Here is a 24,993-nt window from a genome sequence, read left to right on the forward strand (position 1 = left end):
TGTGTTAAAATAAATCAATTAAAACATAAGCAAATGAGGATTTATATTTTTCCAACAGGTCCACTCTATTTTTTCAATTTAAATAAACAAAAAGGATGGTAGAAGGTCAAATTAAGTAATCAGTCCCTACAGCAGAAATACTAGCCACAGTGTTAAGACCATAATAAGTAAAAATTCAAGTCTCTAAATTGATTGATGAGTAGATGGAGCAATACCAAAAATTATAAACTGCTTGGTAAATTCAAAAAAATCTCACAATGCTATAGTTTGTTGTTTTACTCACAGAAAAGAACACATACACAACACAAAGATACATCTGTTTGTGCTGTTAAAAAAACTGCTGCCGTAATATAAGGGTGGAAAATAAAAAGTAGTATTTTATCTTTTAAACAAAAAATATAATATTCATGAGCTCAACATTCAGATACCTAAGTATATAATATAATAATAGATCATTTTAGGCAATACTAAGATGAATGAGTTATTAAAACTTTAAAAACATTACAATGGTTCTTTTGTTAGCGATCATGGTAAAGTCCAGCTTCTGTGCTGCAGTAAACCTCCCAGTATTTGGACATAATTATTTACTTTGTTTACCTATTTATTTCTTGGGTACCCCACATACACGTAAACACCATGATGGATCTAATCACAGACCTATTCAGAATTATTAAATACTAGATCTCGATTCGGAGAAGGCAATGGCACCCCACTCCAGTACTCTTGCCTGGAGAATCCCATGGACGGAGGAGCCTGGTAGGCTGCAGTCCATGGGGTCGCTAGGAGTCGGACACGACTGAGCGACTTCACTTTCACTTTTCACTTTCATGCACTGGAGAAGGAAATGGCAACCCACTCCAGTGTTCTTGCCTGAGAATCCCAGGGACGGGGGAGCCTGGTGGGCTGCCATCTACGGGGTCACACAGAGTCGGACACGACTGAAGTGACTCGGCAGCAGCAGCAGATCTCGATTGCTTACCTGATACCTAGTAGGAGCTCCAGAAATATTTGCTAAATGAATAAATGAAGAAAGCCTTCTTACATATACTAGACACTCTCATTTCAATGGAAAGTTAATATATCTGAACAAAGGTCTTAGACAAAGCCTTTGACTCTTTTAAAATATAAAGGAGAAATGGTGCTATATGCATGTGTGAATTTTTAAGAAGTATTTAATTAGAATATAACCTGCTTAAAATGGCCCTTGATTTGGGGGAATAGATTCTTATTCCTGATTTCTTGATAGATTTAATGAGCAGACACATATTAATGAGAAAGGAGGACGTTTGTGGATAGGATATAATGTTTTGTCCTGATAAAATTACCTTTAGGTGCCCTAAAAGAAAATCACAGAAGCTGTCCTACAGTGAATGGATGGTTTACCGCCCTACCTGTGTCTAAAAATTAGAGATGATAATAGATTTCTCTAGGTTCCTTTTCGACCTTGATTTCTATAAAAATAATACATCCATCTTGCACCAACTTTTATAAAGCAAAATAATATTTTCTTAAAACTGTTTTATTGTAACTTCATGGTTAGGGCTAAGATACTGCTAAGAAGTATTTCAAGTGTCTGTATGCTAGCAGAAGGTAGAAAGCTATAGATTAAAAGGATTTATAACCTCTCAGATTCTCTCCATTATTTACTGCCTACAGATTTAGTCTCCTGTTCAATTATATGCCCCTGCTTCTTTATTTTTCAATAGCATTTTTAAAAATTGGAGTAGAGCTGCTTTCCAATGTTGTGCTCGTCTCTGCCGTACAGCAAGGTCAATCAGTCCCATGTGTAAGTATATCCCCTCTTCCTCGGATTTCCTTCCACACCCCTGCTTCCGAGTAAGCCACGCAGTGGGCTGGCCCTGTCAGCGACGAAAGCCAGGACTCTTGTGAACCAGCCTCTTACCTCCAGAAAGCCGTTCTCAACCTTCGGCGGTTCAGCGCAGGACACGGGGTGGCACGTGGGTGTGGGGCTGCCCCACCGCCCCGTGGCTTCGCAGGCACTCTTCTTCTCCCCTTTGATGTAGAAGCCCCTGTTGCAGCTGTAAGCCACCATGGCTCCAAAACTGTAGTTTGATCCAATTGCATAGCCATTCAGGATTCTGGGCGGCTCCCCACAGCGCACGGGGATGCACTGGATGGACATGGGGGAAGGGCTCCACTGCCCACCTCGCAGACACTCAATCTTTGCTGAGGTATTCAGTACAAAACCCTCCATGCACTTGAAGCTCACAACTGAGCCTGCTGCAAATTTTGCTTTGCTCACAGATTCCAGGATGCTGTAGGAAACAGCAGGGGGTTTTTCACAGAAATGAGCTATACAACGGGGCATGGCCTGACCTTCCGGAGGAACCCACTTGCCCTGGGCATTGCAGAGGAGCTGGGAGTTGTCTGCCAGGCTGTAGCCATCTGAGCAATAGTAGAACGCAATGTCTCCAAACAGCCGATGGGCAGTCTCTGGGGACGCGTGCTCCACGCTGGGCGGCTCGTCACAGGAGACGGCCAGACATTGCTGGTCACTTCTGCTCCACTTGCCACTGGCCAGGCACTCAATGGTGTCAGGACCAGCAAGGGTGTAGCTATGAGATTGGGGAGAAAGAAACAGTAACGAAAGTATATTTGAGAAAAGGTGTTTGCATCTTCTTATTCCGTTTTTATTTTTGATCTTTCCAACAATGACTTTACTTTTATTCTTTATCCTTTACAACAGTATTTACTGTTTGAATTTGAGCTTATTGACCAAATCATCTTAATTTAAGATACACATCTTGGTAATAATACTAGGGCTTGTTCAGAAAGGGAAGTGGATTTTTTCTATTTAAGAAACTCTAAAAATTGTTATACATTTTCTTACAAATAAAAATGAGGAATAAGTTATGGTTCTGTTTGACTCAACTTAGTTGGAACTTCATCTGTCTACAGATAGTTTCAGTTTCTGACTTGATCATTAGTCCTAAAAGCTCTGATAAACCATAGGTAGCCTCTATGTAACTCTTAGTTATTCTCTTACTTATAATCAATGAACTTTAAAGGAGAGATTATAATTTCAGTCTCCAATGTTTCCAAAGGCCTTAACCACACTGTTAGCATTAAAAGCTGTGTCTGAGTATGGCTATTTGACCAGCACAAATACATTTTGCTTAATAACGCTCAGTCTTTTTTACGTACAAGGCTTTTCACCATATATGATGGTAGATTGATGATTTACAAAAATCTTAAAATTATTCTCAAGTACTCTTTCAATGAAGTAGAACACAATATTAGGATATGCAGTATTAGAATAATTACACTCTGATTTTCATTTTCACTTTCTTACTGAAGAGAAAGAGGATGGGGAGATTGAAAGGAATGCCTAACATCTGATCGGTCCGTCGTTCTGATACTAATGAAGGGTAAGGGGACTGAAATAATTTGGTAGCAATTGAACTCTGCTAAGAAATACTACTTTCTTCATTTTACAGTGATGGTTTAGGAGGCTACATAATCTGCTGAGAATCACACAGATGTAAGCAGCAGAGTTAGGGTCTGATTTTGGTTTCCTGAATTCTAACACTTCTGTCTTCTCTCCTTCTCTCCTTAAAATGAGATCAGTTACATCACAGACAGTGGGTATCCTGTGGAAACTGTATGTCAGTGTTAATAGTACAAGTTATTTGACCGACTCTTCAGCAGATTCTTAAATCATCAGTTAGTTAACATCTCCAATTTCACTTATGATAGAGAGGGTGGAATTTCTTTATCTTTGTTGGCAAGATTTATGAAATCTATAGAAAACAGAGATCAGGTAAAAAATGATCGAGCAACATAAGAGATGTTTGTAACCTCCCTACCTACAATAATCATATATTATGCTGTGGGTAGAAATGGTATCAAAGCAAACACTCATAGCTGTACTCAATAGCTAAGGAGTCTCCAGTTGGGGTCTGCGGGAGCTCAATGTAGATAAGCTCAGTTCTTTGTATAAGAATCTGAACTTCATAAACTGTTAGATGGCTTCCATCTTAAAGGGTCTGGGAAGATGTACAAAGACAGTACATTAAAACTTTAATTTTATTATTAAAAATCCATTGTCCAAGGTCTGAGTTCCTAGCTTTGGCTATTACTGTGTAGAACGTGCTCCATTTGTAGACATTCTCAATGTTTTATATTTTTATGGCACAAATTTACATCCTTGGAACATTCTGAACCATGTATCATCATTTTTACAAGGTCCTTTAATGCTGCTACTATATTTCATTGGCTGAAGTTCACAGCCATCACCTGAGACATCCCTGATTTATGAGGATCCATTGTGCCATCTATAAACTGCTTTCTTTATGTCATGAGACTAGCTGCTTTGAGGCAGAAGCCTCTGCCTCCAGAAACTTCCTTATTTCTTAAAGCCTCTTAAGGACACAAAAACGGTGCTTTGTAATCTGGCAGCATTTTGTTAGGCCTCTGACCTCTGATCTGCTGGAAAATCTCCACTAACTACTCTTTGCTAATGGGAAAATCACAGCAAAAAAGCACTTTGTAATGTAGTGGGAGATTACCACTAAATACTTGTATTTTGAACAAATGAACTTAAAGAACGCATTTTTGATACTATCCATACTTTCCTAGAATGGACACCATCCCTTTGTCTTTTCTTTATTACGCTCCATCAACATTTAGTCCTTCATTGGACAATGTGGCGATGCTATGTGCTAGAATCCCTTCCCCTAGCACACAAGGCAATGCCAGTGCCTGTACTTGTTTACACATCCGTGTCCCAGACGAAACAGCTTTTGAGAGGAGTCATGAAGAAAGCAGGAAAGGATGAAAACAGGAGCAAAGAAATGGGAGTGTGGTATAGCCGAGGCCTTCTGTGGACTTACACACAGGAATGGCTTATGAACATCTGGAAAAGGAAGCAGCGGTCACTAGGATCTCGTGTGTTTTTTGACAACTTCTGATGGCTAATCAGTGAAAGTGTGGCAGGCATAAAGGAACTGGAAACTGTTTTTGACAGTTGCTCCGACAAGGTGTCTCATAAGATTTTAGCTGACAAAATGCTGCTGGAACAGAAAGATATTTAAGTGGTTTATTAACTGGATGACCCAAAGAGTACTGGTTAACAGAAGTAAGCTAGCTGGGCATTTCCTATCTTGTGAATGCCACAAAACTCTGTCCTTAGCCCACTGGTTTGTAAACATACATAAGTGTAGGATGAAGGATGAGGGTTTTAATAATCCAGTTCAATGTTTCTAATCTTACAAGGCAATATTTATAACAAAGATAAAATAGAGGTCCTGTATATAGATAACAAAGAAAAACTGCACAGAGGGAAACCCGGCTTAGTGGCAGCCCGTGTAAAAGACTTTAGTTTCATCAAACGAATTGAGTGAGTCAATGGTGGCATCCTTAAAAGGGTTACTGTATCTCTAGAATACAGTTTATTTAACTTATATGCAGAGTACATCATGAGAAACGCTGGACTGGAAGAAACACAAGCTAGAATCAAGATTGCTGGGAGAAATATCAATAACCTCAGATATGCAGATGATACCACCCTTATGGCAGAAAGTGAAGAGGAACTAAAAAGCCTCTTGATGAAGGTGAAAGTGGAGAGTGAAAAAGTTGGCTTAAAGCTCAACATTCAGAAAACAAAGATCATGGCATCCGGTCCCATCACTTTATGGGAAATAGATGGGGAAACAGTGTCAGACTTTAGTTTTCTGGGCTCCAAAATCACTATAGATGATGACTGCAGCCATGAAATTAAAAGACGCTTACTCCTTGGAAGGAAAGTTATGACCAACCTAGATAGCATATTCAAAAGCAAAGATACTACTTTGCCAACAAAGGTTCGTCTAGTCAAGGCTATGGTTTTTCCAGTGGTCATGTATGGATGTGAGAGTTGGACTGTGAAGAAGGCTGAGCGCCGAAGAATTGATGCTTTTGAACTGTGGTGTTGGAGAAGACTCTTGAGAGTCCTTTGGACTGCAAGGAGATCCAACCAGTCCTTTCTGAAGGAGATCAGCCCTGGGATTTCTTTGGAAGGAATGATACTGAAGCTTAAACTCCAGTACTTTGGCTACCTCATGCGAAGAGTTGATTCATTGGAAAAGACTCTGATGCTGGGAGGGATTGGGGGCAAGAGGAGAAGGGGATGACAGAGGATGAGATGGCTGGATGGCATCACTGACTCGATGGACATGAGTCTCAGTGAACTCTGGGGGTTGGTGATGGACAGGGAGGCCTGGCGTGCTGCGATTCATGGGGTCGCAAAGAGTCGGACACGACTGAGCGACTGATCTGATGTGATCTGTATCTCTAGAAACTCATTTATTCAGAAAGAGAACAGGAGAGATGAAATAAACAGTTATGTTTTAAGTACCATGCTCCAGTCCCTAAATTTAGTGTTTTTTTTTGCTGTTGTAGTTATGTTCTAATATGCATGTGTCAGTGTAGCTTCAGCTCTGGGTATCACAGTTCAAAAATGGCTATAGGCCTATTGGAATAGGCTCAGAGGACTCAGAGTGAACAGACTTGGAATCACTTCCATTTATGAGAAAGAGAAAGGCAGATTTGAGGTTGAGCTGGCTGAAATGTCTGTCTCCCAACATCTTCACTTCCAATGCTGCGAGCTTGACATCTTAACCAGAGTGTAGGATCTTTTTTTTTTTTTTAAGTCATGGGAATGTATGAAGGGCTGGGATCCCTTTCTGAAACCTCTCAATTAGCTCCAATGATCCATTTGTAGGAAAACTTGGGGACCAAGCCATCAAAACTTGAATGGCTGGCATTTCAGAGAAGTAGAGAAATTTATAGTGAATAACTTCAAAAGGTGGAAATAAAGCCAGTGCTTTAGACTAGATAAAATATTCAATGAAGATGAGGTCAGGAGCTTATTAAAAATAACTGTCTTCTAAGATACATCAGTTAGTCTTTTAAGATGCTAAAGAAGCGTATGTTCTCTGAACGACAAAAAGAGGAATTAACTTGTAGTTACTGCCTAGATAGAACTATAACCGGTCTTTGATCAAACTGCCACATCATTCCATTATGTTAGAAATCTAAATGAGTGCTCAGCTTTCTGGAGGACATAGTTAACCCGCTTATGTAAAAGAGTCATTTAAAAATGATGAAGTTTTATACTGATGATAAGATATGGCCTATAAATGTTGGCTACCAAAACAGGAAAAATGGAAATTGGTAAAAATCTAAAATGTTGAAATATTTAATTTTATTCTGTGTGACATTTTGTAGTCTCATTCAAAATACAATGGGTTGGATTCTGATTGCTAGAATTTTGTTAAGGATTTTTGCATCTATGTTCATCAGTGATATTGGCCTGTAGTTTTCTTTTTTTGTGGCATCTTTGTCATACAAAGATGTGGATCTTTGGTATTAGGGTGATGGTGGCTTCATAGAATGAGTTTGGAAGTTTACCTTCCTCTGCAATTTTCTGGAAGAGTTTGAGTAGGCTAGGTGTTAGCTCTTCTCTAAATTTTTGGTAGAATTCAGCTGTGAAGCCGTCTGGACCTGGGCTTTTGTTTGCTGGAAGATTTTTGATTACAGTTTCAATTTCCGTGCTTGTGATGGGTCTGTTAAGATTTTCTATTTCTTTCTGGTCCAGTTTTGGAAAGTTGTACTTTTCTAAGAATTTGTCCATTTCTTCCATGTTGTCCATTTTATTGGCATATAATTGTTGATAGTAGTCTCTTATGATCCTTTGTATTTCTGTGTTGTCTGTTGTGATCTCTCCATTTTCATTTCTAATTTTATTGATTTGATTTTTCTCCCTTTGTTTCTTGATGAGTCTGGCTAATGGTTTGTCAATTTTATTTATCCTTTCAAAGAACCAGCTTTTGGCTTTGTTGATTTTTGCTATGGTCTCTTTTGTTTCTTTTGCATTTATTTCTGCTCTAATTTTTAAGATTTCTTTCCTTCTACTAACCCTGGGGTTCTTCATTTCTTCCTTTTCTAGTTGCTTTAGGTGTAGAGATAGGTTATTTATTTGACTTTTTTCTTGTTTTTTGAGGTACGCCTGTATTGCTATGAACTTTCCCCTTAGGACTGCTTTTACAGTGTCCCACAGGTTTTGGGTTGTTGTGTTTTCATTTTCATTCATTTCTATGCAAATTTTGGTTTCTTTTTTGATTTCTTCTGTGATTTGTTGGTTATTCAGCAGTGTGTTGTTCAGCCTCCATATGTGGGAATTTGTAATAGTTTTTCTCCTGTAATTGAGATCTAATCTTACTGCATTGTGGTCAGAAAAGATGCTTGGAATGATTTCTATTTTTTTTTAATTTACCAAGGCTAGATTTATGGCCCAGGATGTGATCTATTCTGGAGAAGGTTCCATGTGCGCCTGAGAAAAAGGTGAAATTCATTGTTTGGGGATGAAATGTCCTATAGATATCAATTAGGTCTAACTGGTCTATTGTATCGTTTAAAGTTTGTGTTTCCTTGTTAATTTTCTGTTTAGTTGATCTATCCATAGGTGTGAGTGGGGAATTAAAGTCTCCCACTATTATTGTGTTATTGTTAATTTCTCCTTTCATACTTGTTAGCATTTGTCTTACATATTGCGGTGCTCCCGTGTTGGGTGCATATATATTTATAATTGTTATATCTTCTTCTTGGATTGATCCTTTGATCATTATGTAGTGACCATCTTTGTCTCTTTTCACAGCCTTTGTTTTAAAGTCTATTTCATCTGATATGAGTATTGCTACTCCTGCTTTCTTTTGGTCCCTATTTGCATGGAAAATCTTTTTCCAGCCCTTCACTTTCAGTCTGTATGTGTCCCCTGTTTTGAGGTGGGTCTCTTGTAGACAACATATGTAGGGGTCTTGTTTTTGTATCCATTCAGCCAGTCTTTGTCTTTTGGTTGGGGCATTCAACCCATTTACGTTTAAGGTAACTACTGATAAGTATGATCCCGTTGCCATTTACTTTATTGTTTTGGGTTTGAATTTATATACCGTTTTTGTGTTTCCTGTCTAGAGAATATCCTTTAGTATTTGTTGGAGAGCTGGTTTGGTGGTGCAGAATTCTCTCAGCTTTTGCTTGTCTGAAAAGCTTTTGATTTCTCCTTCGTATTTGAATGAGATCCTTGCTGGGTACAATAATCTGGTCTGTAGGTTATTTTCTTTTATCATTTTAAGTATGTCTTGCCATTCCCTCCTGGCTTGAAGAGTTTCTATTGAAAGATCAGCTGTTATCCTTATGGGAATTCCCTTGTGTGTTATTTGTTGTTTTTCCCTTGCTGCTTTTAATATTTGTTCTTTGTGTTTGATACACTATGACCAAGTGGGCTTTATCCCAGGGATGCAAGGATTCTTCAATATCCGCAAATTAATCAATGTAATACACCACATTAACAAATTGAAAAATAAAAACCATATGATTATCTCAATAGATGCAGAGAAAGCCTTTGACAAAATTCAACATCCATTTGTGATAAAACTCTCCAGGAAGCAGGAAGAGAAGGAACATACCTCAACATAATAAAAGCTATATATGACAAACTCACAGCAAACATTATCCTCAATGGTGAAAAATTGAAAGCATTCCCTCTAAAGTCAGGAACAAGACAAGGGTGCCCACTTTCACCATTACTATTCGACATAGTTTTGGAAGTTTTGGCCACAGCAATCAGAGCAGAAAAAGAAATAAAAGGAATCCAAATTGGAAAAGAAGAAGTAAAACTCTCACTATTTGCAGATGACATGATCCTCTACATAGAAAACCCTAAAGACTCCACCAGAAAATTACTAGAACTAATCAATGATTATAGTAAAGTTGCAGGATATAAAATCAACACACAGAAATCCCTTGCATTCCTATACACTAATAATGAGAAAACAGAAAGAGAAATTAAGGAAACAATTCCATTCACCATTGCAATGGAAAGAATAAAATACTTAGGAATATATCTACCTAAAGAAACTAAAGACCTATATATAGAAAACTATAAAACACTGGTGAAAGAAATCAAAGAGGACACTAATAGATGGAGAAATATACCATGTTCATGGATTGGAAGAATCAATATAGTGAAAATGAGTATACTACCCAAAGCAATTTATAGATTCGATGCAATCCCTATCAAGCTACCAACGGTATTCTTCACAGAGCTAGAACAAATAATTTCACAGTTTGTATGGAAATACAAAAAACCTCGAATAGCCAAAGCTATCTTGAGAAAGAAGAATGGAACTGGAGGAATCAACCTACCTGACTTCAGGCTCTACTACAAAGCCACAGTTATCAAGACAGTATGGTACTGGCACAAAGACAGAAATATTGATCAATGGAACAAAATAGAAAGCCCAGAGATAAATCCACACACATATGGACACCTTATCTTTGACAAAGGAGGCAAGAATATACAATGGATTAAAGACAATCTCTTTAACAAGTGGTGCTGGGAAATCTGGTCAACCACTTGTAAAAGAATGAAACTAGAACACTTTCTAACACCATACACAAAAATAAACTCAAAATCGATTAAAGATCTAAACGTAAGACCAGAGACTATAAAACTCCTAGAGGAGAACATAGGCAAAACACTCTCCGACATACATCACAGCAGGATCCTCTATGACCCACCTCCCAGAATATTGGAAATAAAAGCAAAAATAAACAAATGGGACCTAATTAAACTTAAAAGCTTCTGCACATCAAAGGAAACTATTAGCAAGGTGAAAAGGCAGCCTTCAGAATGGGAGAAAATAATAGCAAATGAAGCAACGGACAAGCAACTAATCTCAAAAATATACAAGCAACTCCTACAGCTCAACTCCAGAAAAATAAATGACCCAATCAAAAAATGGGCCAAAGAACTAAATAGACATTTCTCCAAAGAAGACATACAGATGGCTAACAAACACATGAGAAGATGCTCAACACCACTCATTATCAAAGAAATGCAAATCAAAACCACTATGAGGTACCACTTCACACCAGTCAGAATGGCTGCGATCCAAAAGTCTACAAGCAATAAATGCTGGAGAGGGTGTGGAGAAAAGGAAACCCTCTTACACTGTTGGTGGGAATGCAAACTAGTACAGCCACTATGGAGAACAGTGTGGAGATTCCTTAAAAAACTGGAAATAGAACTGCATTATGATCCACCAATCCCACTGCTGGGCATACACACTGAGGAAACCAGAAGGGAAAGAGACACGTGTACCCCAATGTTCATCACAGCACTGTTTATAATAGCCAGGACATGGAAGCAACCTAGATGTCCACCAGAAGATGAATGGATAAGAAAGCTGGGGTACATATACACAATGGAGTATTACTCAGCCATTAAAAAGAATACATTTGAATCAGTTCGAATGAGGTGGATGAAACTAGAGCCTATTATACAGAGTGAATAAGCCAGAAAGAAAAACACCAATACAGTATACTAATGCATATATATGGAATTTAGAAAGATGGTAACAATAACCCTGTGTACGAGACAGCAAAAGAGACACTGATGTATAGAACAGTCTTATGGACTCTGTTGGAGAGGGAGAGGGTGGGAAGATTTGGGAGAATGGCATTGAAACATGTATAATATCATGTATGAAACGAGTTGCCAGTCCAGGTTTGATGCACGATACTGGATGCTTGGGGCTGGTGCACTGGGACGACCCAGAGGGATGGTATGGGGAGGGAGGAGGGAGGAGGGTTCAGGATGGGGAACACATGTATACCTGTGGCGGATTCATTTTGATGTTTGGCAAAACTAATACAATATTGTAAAGTTTAAAAATAAAATAAAATTAAACTAAAAAAAAATGGGGACACCCTTGAAGTCTGTTATTTAAAACCAGGCCATATATATTTTAAAACAACAAAAAATTTCTGTAATTCCTAAGAAAACTGTCCCACTGATACTATAGTGATGCCATAGAAGGAACATTTTAGGATGAACTGGCTGTAATGCATTATCATACTTCTGGAATGATTAAAAAAATCCTTTGAAAATGGGCAGAGTAATCTCCAGATGCAATTTTCAGTGGTTTGATTCATGGCATGAACACTTACTAATGGGCCTGGGCAGCTTTATGAGAAGACTTTATGAGTGGGTTATTAGCTCTTCTCTTAAGAAGTCTTAAAAGAGCAGCATACTAGATATTTAAAGAGCTGCAATATAATAAGATCAGCAGAAAGTATAAATCTGTATCAGTAAGTAATTCTGTTTTCAATTGAAAAAGATTATAAAAATGTTATTGTAGTGTATACAGTAATCGCATTTTAAAAGTCTCTATTTGAGAAGACTCAAAAAGGAAACATTCTATCAGGATGTTAGGCTGTCAATAATCCTTCCTTCCTGTTGAATTTCTTACCAAGAGAAAATATGTAAGGATGAAAAGGAAAATGGGAAATTAGTGATCATTCTGTAAGTTGGGGCAGAAAGCTAAAAACCTCCAGTGTACTGTTTTAATAAAAGATGGATTTGGAAGGCCAATTTCAGGGCAGGAGACAGAAATGAGACATTCCTTTTCTCCCATTCATCTTACTACTCTAGGCTCCTAAAGTCTCTGCTCTTCCATCCTTGACTTGAGAGGGTATTGTCCCTTCTTAATCCAAGCAAAGGCTCATGCAAAGCACAACACTGGTATAAGACGACAAAACACTGAGACCAAAGCAAGAAGCTGTGTATGTGCACCCAATAATGCAGGAGAGGGTAGCTCACACACCATGCAGGGCAGAGGCCTGTGTTAGGCAGCCAGAGGGAGAAGAGGAAGCTGAGCGGGTTAGAGAGGGAAACAGGTTCTCATCAGGCCAACAGCACTTTAGGAAACAGGAGGAGATGACAGTACACAAAAGCCATTACACAAAAGCTGTGACATGAGCACAGTGACTCTATCCTGTAACAGACACAGTGCATGTTCTATGCACTTTCCCTTGTGGGGGAAGAGATGGAAAAGAAGTGAAGCGATAAGGACAAGCACTGACTTCTTGTGCTGGCTATAATATAGTCTGAAAACTGCCTTTATGCAATACTTAATTAAATACAACAAAATTATTTTAAATGTATAGCTAAGCTGACAACAAATGTGCCAGAAATGAAGAGGAAATTAAAAACAGAAAAGTCTGTGAATAAATGCTATGGTTGCCCTTGGGTTGGACAGGAAAGGGAAGTAAGGGCAGTAAATATAACCTTGGGGTTGAAGTAGAGAGTAATAGCATGATTTTATGTCCTGGAAGGACATTCAGTGAAAGGATATTCACTAGAAAATTTGCACCTTGAGGCCCAGTGATGTGACAAGTGAGATCCCTGCACTTGCTAGGAATCTGGTTAGAAAAACAAAGTTCCAGCTAAGGTAGCAGAACCCAGGGGTGCATCTCATGTGGATTTGAGGATAGGATTTATAGCAATCGGGCTTCCCTGATAGTTCAGTTGGTAAAGAATGGGCCTGTAAAACAGGAGACCCCAGTTCGATTCCAGGGTCGGGAAAATCCGCTGGAGAAGGGTTAGGCTACCCACTCCAGTATTCTTGGGCTTCCCTTGTGGCTCAGCTGGTAAAGAATCTGCCTGCAATGCGGGAGACTTGGGTTCGATCCCTGGGTTGGGAAGATCCCCTGGAGAAGGGAAAGGCTACCACTCCAGCCTTCTGGCCTAGAGAATTCCATGGACTATATAGTTCCTGGGGTCACAAAGAGTCGGACACGACTGAGAGACTTTATACCAATCATTTTGTATGGAAGGCCTTCAAACTGATAAATAAGCGTAAAATTGGGTTTTGGTTGGTGATATTCTTGGGGTATGTAGCAGGAAAAATAGTCCATATACTCAGATCATTAAAGAACTGTCATAGATAAAACAAGCCCCAATACTATAAGGATACAATATAAAATTATAAAACACATGCATATTTTTCATCATGAATGGGTCAGTAGACAAACAGCAAGATGAGGGCACCAATAAATTGAGATAATAGAAAAAGTGGTCTAGAATTTTAAAAATAATATGAAATAAATATGTTCAAATAATTAAAGACAAAAGCCTCAAAATTCTATTTAAAAAGAAAAGACTATGTAAAAAGACACTTGAAAAATAAAGAGTAAGTTTAAAAAGAAAAATATAGAAAAATATAGAAAATGGACACACTTCAAAAGCAGATTATAGACAGCAGAAAGAAAAACTAGTGAACTGCAAGATATAAATTAGGAAATTACCCAAATGCAACTCAAGTGTTTACAGATAAATGAACATGTAAAACAGAAATAAAAGCTCTAGTATATATCTAATAAAACTAATATATATCTAGAAATAGAGAAAAGTGAATGTGAAGAAGAGAGAATATCTGAAGTGAAAAAGAGTTTATTCTAAAACTGGTGAAAGATACAAATCCTCAGATGTAAGAAGTCCAGTGAGCCCTGAACAAGATGAACGACAATCAATGCAGCTTTAGTCACAACATGGAGAACCACCAAAACAAAAAGACAAAAAAAAAAAAAAAAATCAAAGGGAAAACACACTGTGTGTAAAGGAACAACTCTACCATTTTCTCAACCTCAGCACTACCAACAGTTTGGACCAGACAAATCTTTCTTGTGGGGGTTTGTCTTATGCATTGTAGTATGTCTTAGCAGCATCCCCAGAGTATATCTGCTCACTGCTAATAGCATCTTTCTCTCAACTGGGACATCAAAGACATCTCCAGACCTTGTCTAATGCTCCTGAAGGGCAACACTGCCCCTGATTAAGGACCACCGATGGCACCCACTCCAGCACTCTTGCCTGGAAAATCCCACGGATGGAGGAGCCTGGTGGGCTGCAGTCCACGGGGTCGCTAAGAGTCGGACACGACTGAAGTGACTTAGCAGCAGCAGCAGCAAATTAGATTGATGGAATCTTCGACAGAAATGCTCAAAGTCACGGGACAATGGAATAACATCTTTAAAAAATGTTTATGGAAGAAAACTATTAATGTAGACTTGTATACACAGCTGGGGGCTTCCCAGGTGGCACGAGTGGGAAAGAACATGCCTGCTGATGCAGGAGATGTAAGAGATGCAGGTTCGATCCCTGGGTAGGGAAGATCCCCTGGAGGAGAAAATGGCCACCCATTCCAGCGTTCTTGCCTGGAGACTCCCAAGGACAGAGGAGTCTGGTGAGCTGCAGTCCGTAGGTCGCAAAGGGTTGGACATGACTGAAGCAATTTGGCGTGCACACATGCATACCCAGCTAAATTATAATTCAAGAGCAAGGGTAAAATACTATTATTTTCAGACAAAGATTGTCTGAAGTACATGCCAAAAGACGAATATAAAGGACGTACTTCAGGAAGAAGCATTAAAGCCAAAAGGAAGGAGGGGGATGGAAAAAGCAATTTCCAGGACCCAGTAAGTCCCACTCTTAGTATGTAGGCCAGAGGTACACTTCCTTTTATGGACCAGGAAACCTGTACAAGGAAGTTTACATCAGCACCGTTGTGTCAGCAAATAAAGTGGAAATCAATTAACCCTCTACCAGTAGGGAAATGGGTAATTTAGAGATTGCTCATTCTTACAAGGAAATTAAAATGAATTCTGCAATTCAAATGAATTCTGTTGATTTACATGTATCAATAGTTATACATTAGGCTCAGCCTCTAAGTTGTGTCTCTTTTCAACCCCATGGACTATGGAGCATGCCAGGCTTGCCCATCCCTCACTATCTCCCAGAGGGTGCCCAAATTCATGCGCATTGAGTAGGTGATACTATCTAACCATCTCATTCTCTACCGCCCCCTTCTCTAATAGCTGTCAATCTTTCCCAGCATCAGGGATTTTTCCAATGTATCAATAGAGATAAATATAAAAAATATGATATTAAATGAAAATCAAGCCTCAAAGTGATACTCAGAATATGAAGCAACATACACAAAATTAAAATATTTATGAATATAAATGTTTTTGAGGACCTATATATATAGTACAGAAAAGATACACATTTACTTTGGAAAGAGTAGGTGGTGAGAATGGCTTCCAGTTATCTTTGTAATATTGTATGTCTTTTTATAAAAAGAAATCTGCAATAACTATGGAAAAATTTAACTTGCTGTTTTATGTCAGCAGTGGATACACAGGTAATTTTAATATAGATTATTTAATTTGGCTCTGTGCTTTTTTATATATTTAAATGTTTCATTAGACATTTGCCCAGAAAAAAGGAATAAGACAGAAGCTCTCCAGTCTGGCCACCCTCGTGACACTCCAAAGATGAGTAAATGTATATAAAGTGGGAAAACTGTTCTTCCTCGTATCAAGTTTTACTTTCAAAACCATGAAGCTATCTCGTAATAGCTATTAATATTTTCTTTCTTTTAGGGAAAAAACAGGGGTGATTGTGATTTGTGACTGCGTGTACTTTCTACTAATTTGGTTAAGACAGTTTCCCTTATATTATTAAAATGTCATCTCTTTACATAATGATAATGATGATAGGTGCATGCGTGCTCAGCGTGCTCCTGACTCTTGCAACCCCATGGACTGTAACTCACCAGGCTCCTCTGGCCACGGGATTTCCCAGGCAAGAATACTGGAGTGGGTTGCTATTTCCTTCTCCAGGGGATCTTCCCGATTCAGGGTGTAAACCCACATCTCCTGCACTGCAGGTAGATTCTTTACCACTGAGCCAGCAGGGATGCCCAACAACGATACAGAAAATACTGATAAAGCCATAGCACTTCTTGCATATATAAAGCACTTTAATAAAAATGGCCTCATGTCCTTTAACAGCTATATCATTTAGGTGGACAGACTTGGTTTCCATCTTTCCAATGAGAAGAAAGCTCCCACAGAGTGTCTATTTGCTTAGAGCTGAAGGAGTCTGCATGACAATAGGGCCCCAACACCTTCTGTTTTAACTATAAAATGGGAATAATTATTTCTTCGGCAAAAACCCCCTCTTTGTGGAAGGGAACACCTGAGATAAATCACAGGAAAGTCCTCTGAAGAATGCAAAACCCTCTACGAAGGCTGGGATTTATCATCATTTTCAATGTTATCTTTAGTTCGTCTTTTAATAAATCTTTTTTTTTTTCATAATATATAGACCTAACATTAGGTGGATACAGAACTCTTATGATACAAATGAATGATTTATACAGAAAAAAAGAAAATATGGGAATTTTTATAAGAGATGAACTTTAAAACTATATGTGAAGACAAAGTTCTAGCAGGAGATATAGTAAAATATTACCAGCATTTATCTTTGGGCAATTTAAAAAATATATTTTTATTTTCTAGTTTTATATAGTGGTAATAGGTTACTTTTGTAATCAGAAAAGAACCCAGAAGTAGTCAATATCTAGTTATTATTTGAAACATTCATATTTGAAAAGATTTCACAAACATTTAAGTGACTAATCTTATATAGTACTATGCAGTTCATTAGGAAGCAGTTTTTACATGAGTCAATCCACAGGGGAGAGATGAGGCCATCAAAAGTTAACTTCTACAAGTTAACAACACTGTAAATCAACTATATTTAATAAGTTTTGAAAAGCTAATTCCTACACTAACATTTTAATATTCAAGATTTATTTTTTCACTTGTTAAGTGTTAAGATCACTTAACAAGTGTTAAGTGATGTTAAAATGTTAAGATCTGGGATTTCTGTCAACTATTTGAGTATTTGACACTCAAGAGCTTTTTGCAAGAAAATGTTGTCGCCACCTTCTGGCGGCCTGTATTAGTGGGATGGTCTTTTTATCTAAGTGAAATGAACTTCAACATTCATGTTCTAGAAACTGTGTCCTCTCTTCTAACATCATAATAATGGCAGAGTTCGTTGAGAGATTGTCTTCTGGCTAGTCCATGTCTTATATAATTTTATTCCTCACAATGGCCATAAGGAGTACAAACCTTTAATGAATTTGTAGAAGCAGCACAGAGAGGTTATACCATTTCCCCAAGGCTACACAGTAAGCAAATGTCAGAACTGAGACACACATCCAGGAAATGGCAAGCCCTCTGCTGCCACTCGTTACAACTGTATGAAAAGTAACTGTAAATCTGGAGTGTGAACGCTATCAACTATCACTGCTAAAACATTTATTGAGGAAGCACAGGAAAAAATGAGCAATTAAATGCCAGATGATCTGGGATTTAGTCACCCTTCAATTCTTTACTCCTTGCCTGAGACCTTAGGCCAATCACTGGCCCAGAGGGAACCTTTCCTTTCTCTGTGTCCTACATGGTTTTTGCGCGGATAAAATGAGACAAGGAGTAGGAAAGCACTTTGTAACCTGCTTCCTATTTGCTTACATCTCTAAATGAAATGAGAGCAGTAAAAATGTAAAAGTCTGAACTTTAATTCATGCAGACGTGGCATCTTTGTGCTGTGACCTAAGTCTTACCTTAGGTTTTGCAGGGAACAAGACACAAATGCTTATTTAAATGTGCTTTTTGCCTCTATAACTAAAGTATCAAGATATTTTCCACTGCACTGCCCAATGTCCATTCTTCAAGGTCCAATTTGATAAATTACTTTAATTCCGGGAAAACACTATTTTTACAGGAGAATATGCTCCCTTTCTTACAAGAAAAGAATATCAAGCTCTCTCTGGCTTTGGCTGCCAGGAAATTTAATTTAGTGTTCAATGGGGTCCATCTGCAGTTGGGACCACTCTCTCCCAATAATCCTTTCCTTCCTCGGGTTTACTCACCCTTCTCTGCAAGCGTAAGTGACAGTGTTCCCAAAGGTGAAGTTACTCCCTGTGGTGACAGCATCTTTGATGGCCGGTGGCTCTCCGCAGGAGACGAGATGGCAGGTAGGTGGCGCTCTATCCCAGCTGCCTGAGGCCGAGCATTCAATGACCGAAGGGCCCTGCAAACTATAGGAAAGAAAGGTGTCACTTCTTTCCCTGGCTATTGACTTACTGCTCTAGAGATGAACTAGGAAGGACTTAGGGGAGAACAGGGGCCACTTGGGAATTTTAACACATGAATTTTCTTTCTGTTTTATTGCTTTATATAAAAACAAAAATCTGAGTTTGGCTATAGATTGATTTAAAACTAGGAGTAGGCTAAAACAACATAGCAACAACTGGGGTATAAAATAAAATGGTTTAATGTGCTCACTGGTGATGTTGTCAAGTACTCCAAACCTTGGATTAGCAGATTACTTGGCTGAGAAGCAGCATTAGGCTGGTTAGGGTCCAGTGATAAGGGCGACAGACACCCAGGAAGTCAGAGTAAGTCAAATCAAAGGGCACCGTCCTTGCCATGAGCCTGGGCATCTGAACAGTATTGTTCATCACTCTGACCTCTGGTCTGCCTTTGAATTTAAAAACCCAGGAGCTCTTCGGCATGGTTTTACCCACCCTCACTTGCCAACCAGATTTTGATGGTACAACTCACTCCATTTTCCGTTCACTTGATCTGTTAGCCAAGTTTTTGATCACAGCCTGACTCTTTCACTTCTTTTTGAACACACACACACATGCACACACACACACAACATTGATCAAATTAACCTCTTAACAGTATTAAAGACTCAGGCCCTTATCTTGACATGATTTTTTAACAATATTCTATGCAATGTTTTGTTTACCAAAAAAAAAAATCATCATCAAAGCGTTTTATTAGGTGTTATGTTATGCTTCATAAACAATTTTTGCTTTCATGTTTAGTGTCTAAATGTTTATAGTATTGAACTGGAGCTCTCAAAGTTAGACGGAATATTTCCCTGAGCATTTACTATAGGCTGAGCTTTAAGAAGCAAACATGTTTAAGAATATCTTTTACACTTAGAAACTTGTATTTAAAGCCAGCCAATCAATGGCACCCCACTCCAGTACTCTTGCCTGGAAAATCCCATGGATGGAGGAGCCTGGTGGGCTGCAGTCCATGGGGTCGCTAAGAGTCGGACATGACTGAGCGACTTTACTTTCACTTTTCACTTTCATGCATTGGAGAAGGCAATGGCACCCCACTCCAGTACTCTTGCCTGGAAAATCCCATGGATGGAGGAGCCTGGTGGGCTGCAGTCCATGGGGTCGCTGGGAGTCGGACACAACTAAGCGACTTCACTTTCACTTTTCACTTGCATGCATTGGAGAAGGCAATGGCAACCCACTCCAGTGTTCTTGCCTGGAGAATCCCAGGGACGGGGGAGCCTGGTGGGCTGCCATCTCTGGGGTCGCACGGAGTTGGACACGACTGAAGCGACTTAGCAGCAGCAGCAGCAATCACATGGAAGTGAAACCCATTGAGTAAATAATGAGTAACAGGGTACTATAGGAAGCTGGACTGCTGTCTAGGACTGTACCTGTATCCATTATCACATGAATACGATGCAGTAGAAAGATAGGTAAGCCCACTCAAAATATAGTTCCCGTGATTTACATCTTCGGGGCTAGAACACTTGACCAGTTCACACACAGGAGGAGACTGACTCCAAGAACCACTAGCAAGACACGATGATTCTTTCTCACCCTCCAGAGTATATCCTTTATTACATCTAAAGAAGATAAAAGAAAATGACAGAATAGAATTCACTTTGCATAATTTCATCTGTGCCAAAAACTCCAAAAAGACTAAGAATTTATACATATTGCTAGAATTTTTTTCCCTATTGAAATAATGTTTTGAAAAAATTTTTTCAATATTGAATACTATGCATTCTGCCCACAGGGACCCTGCTGGGTAATAAATAGAAGGATAGATTTTAAGCATTTGACTTGCCTCCAGTTTGTGTCATGGGTTAGCATCTGCCAACAGAAAGTTCACTCTTTAAAATTTAATTGAAGTATAGTTGATTTACAATGTTGTGTCAATTTCTGCTGCACAGCACAGTAATTCAGTTTTATGTATGTACACATTCAGTTATACATATATATACATACATATATATTCATATATATGTGGCTCATATGGTAAAGAGTCTGCCTGCAGTGCAGGAGACCCGCGTTCAATCCCTGGGTCGGGAAGATCCCCTGGAGAAGGAATGGCAACCTACTCCAGTATCCTTGCCCGGAAAACCCCATGGACAGAGGAGCCTGGCAGGCTACTGTCTATGGGGTTGCAAAGAGTCAGACACAACTGAAGCGACTTCACTTTCACTTTTCACTTTCATATATTCTTTTCCATTATATTTATCATAGGATATTGAATACAGTTCCCTATGCTATATAGGAAGAACTTGTTTATCCATTCTGTATATAATAGTTTGCATCTGGCTAATCCCAAATTCTCAATCCTTCCCTCCTCTTCTCCCCTCCCCCTTGAAAAACCACACACCTGTTCTCCATGTCTGTGAGTTGTTCCTGGCAAACAGAAAATCCCTGGTTTGATAATGGTCCTATCTAAAATAAGTCCCTAAGATGCTATGAAAGAAGGCCCTACAAGCTAATGAATATTTTTGGTTATAAACTGGAGCTTTGGATCCAAGCCCAAATATAGAATTCAATTAATTCCATATTAATCTGAAAACATCCTCTGGGATTACTCTTTGTCTTTTTTTTTTTCAATCAGTATTCTTTCACTGCCAGCATGTTATCGACAACATCTACAGTGCAGTGTTCATCTTAGACACTCACCTATATATTACTTTATTGCCATAGGTAAATGCAGATCCATCAACACCACCATTTTCTGGGAGAGCTGGTGCACCACAGGAAACAGCTTAAAGGAGGAAAACCGACAGGCATTACTTTTCTTAGCCAGTATGTGTAAAAATCTCTTTAAGGGCAGCTCCAGGATTTTGGTCACGTTTAAATATGAGCCTAGGGGCTTCCCCGGTGGTCTGGTGGTTCAGATTCTGCCTTCCAATGCAGGGAGTGTGGGTTTGATCCCTGGTCAGGGAGCTAAGATGTACATGCCTTGTGGCCAACCAGAACATGAACAATAGAAACAAAACTGGAACCAATTCAATAAAGACTTTAAAAATGGTCCACATCAAAAAAATCTTTACAAAAATAAATATCAGTCCATAATTTGGGCTTTAAATATAAAAAATATTGGGACCACACTTGGCATTTCTCCACCCTGACTTTCTAGCACTGCTGTACACCATAAACATGGGGAATTTACTCAACATACCTTCACAATATGGTATCAGATGACTCCATTCTCCAGACTCCAAACATGTGATCCTGGCCGCCCCCACCAGCTGGTATCCTTCTTCACATGAAAACGTGACCTCGGCACCCACGGTATAAGTCTCTCCAGAAGAGTGGCCGTTTTCTGGATTTCCTGGAGTCTTGCATTTTATGGGTTCTTGAAAGAGAGAAAACAGTTTTTGTGGGTCAACAGGGTCTTTCACATAACCACATGAGGTCTCATAGCAAAAGAATTCCACTGCAGTTAAGGTACCAATTAAATCTTGAAGGGGGAAGAAAAAACTTCTGAAGGGAAAGGCATGAATTCCAAGGACACACCAGATGATTTAATAGGCATTTGAAAAACAGTATTTTGAAACAGCAATGAATAAGAAAAAGAAACATAATGTCTCTGTCCCCAAAGGAAACTGTTTAGGGAGGAATTAGTGGTGGTTCCAGGGCGTAGCTCAGAAGGGCTTCAGCCCCTCCTCCCTCATTTGTTGTTGTTCAGCCGCTCAGTTGTGTCCAACTCTTTGCGATCCCATGGACTACAGCGCTCCAGGCCTCCCTGTCCTTCACCATCTCCTGGAACTTGCTCAAACTCATGTCCATTGAGTCAGTGATGCCATCCAACCATCTCATCCTCTGCTGTCCCCTTCTCCTCCTGCCTTCAGTCTTTCCCAGCATCAGGGTCTTTTCCAATGAAAAGACCACTTTTTAAGTGCAACTGACTTTCTCTCAAGATGATATAAAGACAGCCACAAAGCACACCGAGGGGAAGTTCCCTGCCTCCCCTTTCAAACAGCTCCCAGATCAAAGTCTGCTATGTGCAAATCCAGGGTCAGTCACCCCTTCTAGGAAGGGGAATTACAGAAAGGGAGATTTAGGGCTAGAGCTGAACAATGGGACCAAAGGAAAACTGAAATTCTCAAAAAAGGGAGATACACTGATTCAATCTTTCTAAAGATCTTTTGGACTTTACATGGAACCCTCGCAAAACGTAAATGCAATTATAAGACTGATTTTGAGAATTCCTCATTAAGTTCTAATTTTTCTAGTAGCTGCTTTCTCACAATTAGTATAGAAAGACGTTGATGGGTTGAGTATTATCGACCTTATCACAAAATACAGGTAAAGCAAGTAGTAAGGCAGGATGTCTATTTTTTTTCCCCCAATGATATAATTCTGTGTGGCTGAGGCAGAGGAAAGATTCTGAAAGTGAAGAGGTGATGGAAGTAACCTCTTTGCTGTGACTGAAGGCAGTAGAGGCCACCGCTTATATTTCTAGATCCACTCTATTATTCTTCTATTATGGAGACATTTCTTCAACAGTCAGGTGATAAAGTTGGCTCTCAGTCTTGTTTTTCAGAAATTGGATCTATGGCCATACCACCCTGACTGTGCCCGATTTCGTCTGATCTCAGAAGCTAAGCAGGATCAGGTCTGGTTAGTACTTGGATGCGAGAATTTGTGAAGTTAGGAAAAGCACGGTGCTAGTTTAAAGCACCTCCAACTGTTGCTTGTGTATCTTTACACACTTTTTACTGAAGTATAAGTTGATTTACAATGTTGCATTAGCTTCAGATGTACAGCAAAATGATTCACTTATACATATATAAGTATATCTATTCTTTTCCAGATTCTTTTCCATTACACATGATTATAGGATATTGAATATAGCTCCCTGTGTTATACAGTAGGTCCTTTGATTATCTATTTTACATATAGCATTTATAGTATATATATGCCAATCCCAAATTCCTAATTTATCCCTCCCTCCACTTTCCCCTTTGATAACCATAAGTTTGTTTTCTATGCCTGTGAGTCTGCTTCTGTTTTGTAAAGAAGTTAAAGTGTATCATTTTTTTAGATTTCACACGTAAGCGATATCATGTATTTGTCTTTCTCTTTAAAGTATCTTTTCAAAGATGATTTTTCTTCTCGCTATCCCCTTTGAAGTTGAAAATACCGTCTTATTTTTATATGACATACATTTGAAATGAATGAAACAATTGAAATAGGCTTCCCAACTACACATAGCCTAGTTACCTGCACAGTTTTTCCCATCTCCTGTGTAGGGCGGGATACATGAGCAGACGTAGGATCCATTTGTATTCAGGCAGGAGGCGTGCTCACTGCAGTCTGACCCAACCGCACATTCATCGACATCTAAAATAGAGATGGTTTACAGGCCATAAGGCTGATGGATTTGTCTCATGGAGCAAACATTTGTTTTCACTTTTAAATCATTCTGTATCACTTAATGCATCACACTATATATATTTTTCATGAAGTTTAGATGTAATAGTCATAATCCATTGCAGATCTACAATAAAAGCTATTTCCACAGTTTATAGGTGGATAAGTAGAAGAAAGAAAGAAAAAGATATTCTTATATTGGGCCTGGTAAAAATTTAAAACATGTTTGGCATGTCCATGGACAGCTGCTTTGTCACTATGGCTTGCCCAGAGCTGACTAGGACGAGATGAAATTAACAAAGGCATGCCACAAGAGCCTCAGGAATTTGGGACAATTATCTCCCACAGAGTCAGAATAAAGGCACGCAGTAATTGCCAAGATTCATCTCACCAAGACACGATGGTGAAATGCCATTCCAGCTCCCATTATCCGTACAGAACATCCTTGAATCGCCCAACAAATAGTAGCCATTGTTGCACTGGTAGGTCACTGTGCTGCCAGCATGGAAGTCCTCGGCTGAATAGAAGCCATTCTCCAAAGGGGGTGGCACCCCACAGCTAATGCCTAGAATGTGACAACTACTTAAGGAGCAAAATACTCAATGAACATCTTATTTATATTAAACCTGTAGTTGAGTTAAGCATGAACTCTTCGATGCACACAAACATTACACTGAAAATACTACAGGGGTGGTGGCAGGCTGCAGCCACGCTTGAGCCCAGAGCATCAAGCACAGTGTCTGGCTCACAATGGGCATGCAATTCATTCATTAAAAAAAATATTTATGGAGGG

The 24,993-nt window shown here is 39.1% G+C and overlaps 1 protein-coding gene across 1 annotated transcript in view; it reads right to left on the bottom strand.

Moving 5' to 3' along the window:
• SVEP1 (sushi, von Willebrand factor type A, EGF and pentraxin domain containing 1) overlaps positions 1-24,993 on the bottom strand; it is a 211,963-nt gene that overhangs the window by 37,191 nt on the left and 149,779 nt on the right. Inside the window, exons 31-37 of the mRNA XM_027550488.1 lie at positions 24,592-24,765; positions 24,051-24,170; positions 22,003-22,179; positions 21,501-21,585; positions 20,231-20,422; positions 18,627-18,794; positions 1,904-2,576 (exon numbers count right to left, since the gene is read on the bottom strand). Coding sequence (XP_027406289.1) covers positions 1,904-2,576; positions 18,627-18,794; positions 20,231-20,422; positions 21,501-21,585; positions 22,003-22,179; positions 24,051-24,170; positions 24,592-24,765 — 1,589 coding nt within the window. The remainder of the gene's footprint in view (positions 1-1,903; positions 2,577-18,626; positions 18,795-20,230; positions 20,423-21,500; positions 21,586-22,002; positions 22,180-24,050; positions 24,171-24,591; positions 24,766-24,993) is intronic.

Source organism: Bos indicus x Bos taurus, chromosome 8, assembly GCF_003369695.1.
Source record: "Bos indicus x Bos taurus breed Angus x Brahman F1 hybrid chromosome 8, Bos_hybrid_MaternalHap_v2.0, whole genome shotgun sequence".
Classification (NCBI taxonomy): Eukaryota; Metazoa; Chordata; class Mammalia; order Artiodactyla; family Bovidae; genus Bos; species Bos indicus x Bos taurus.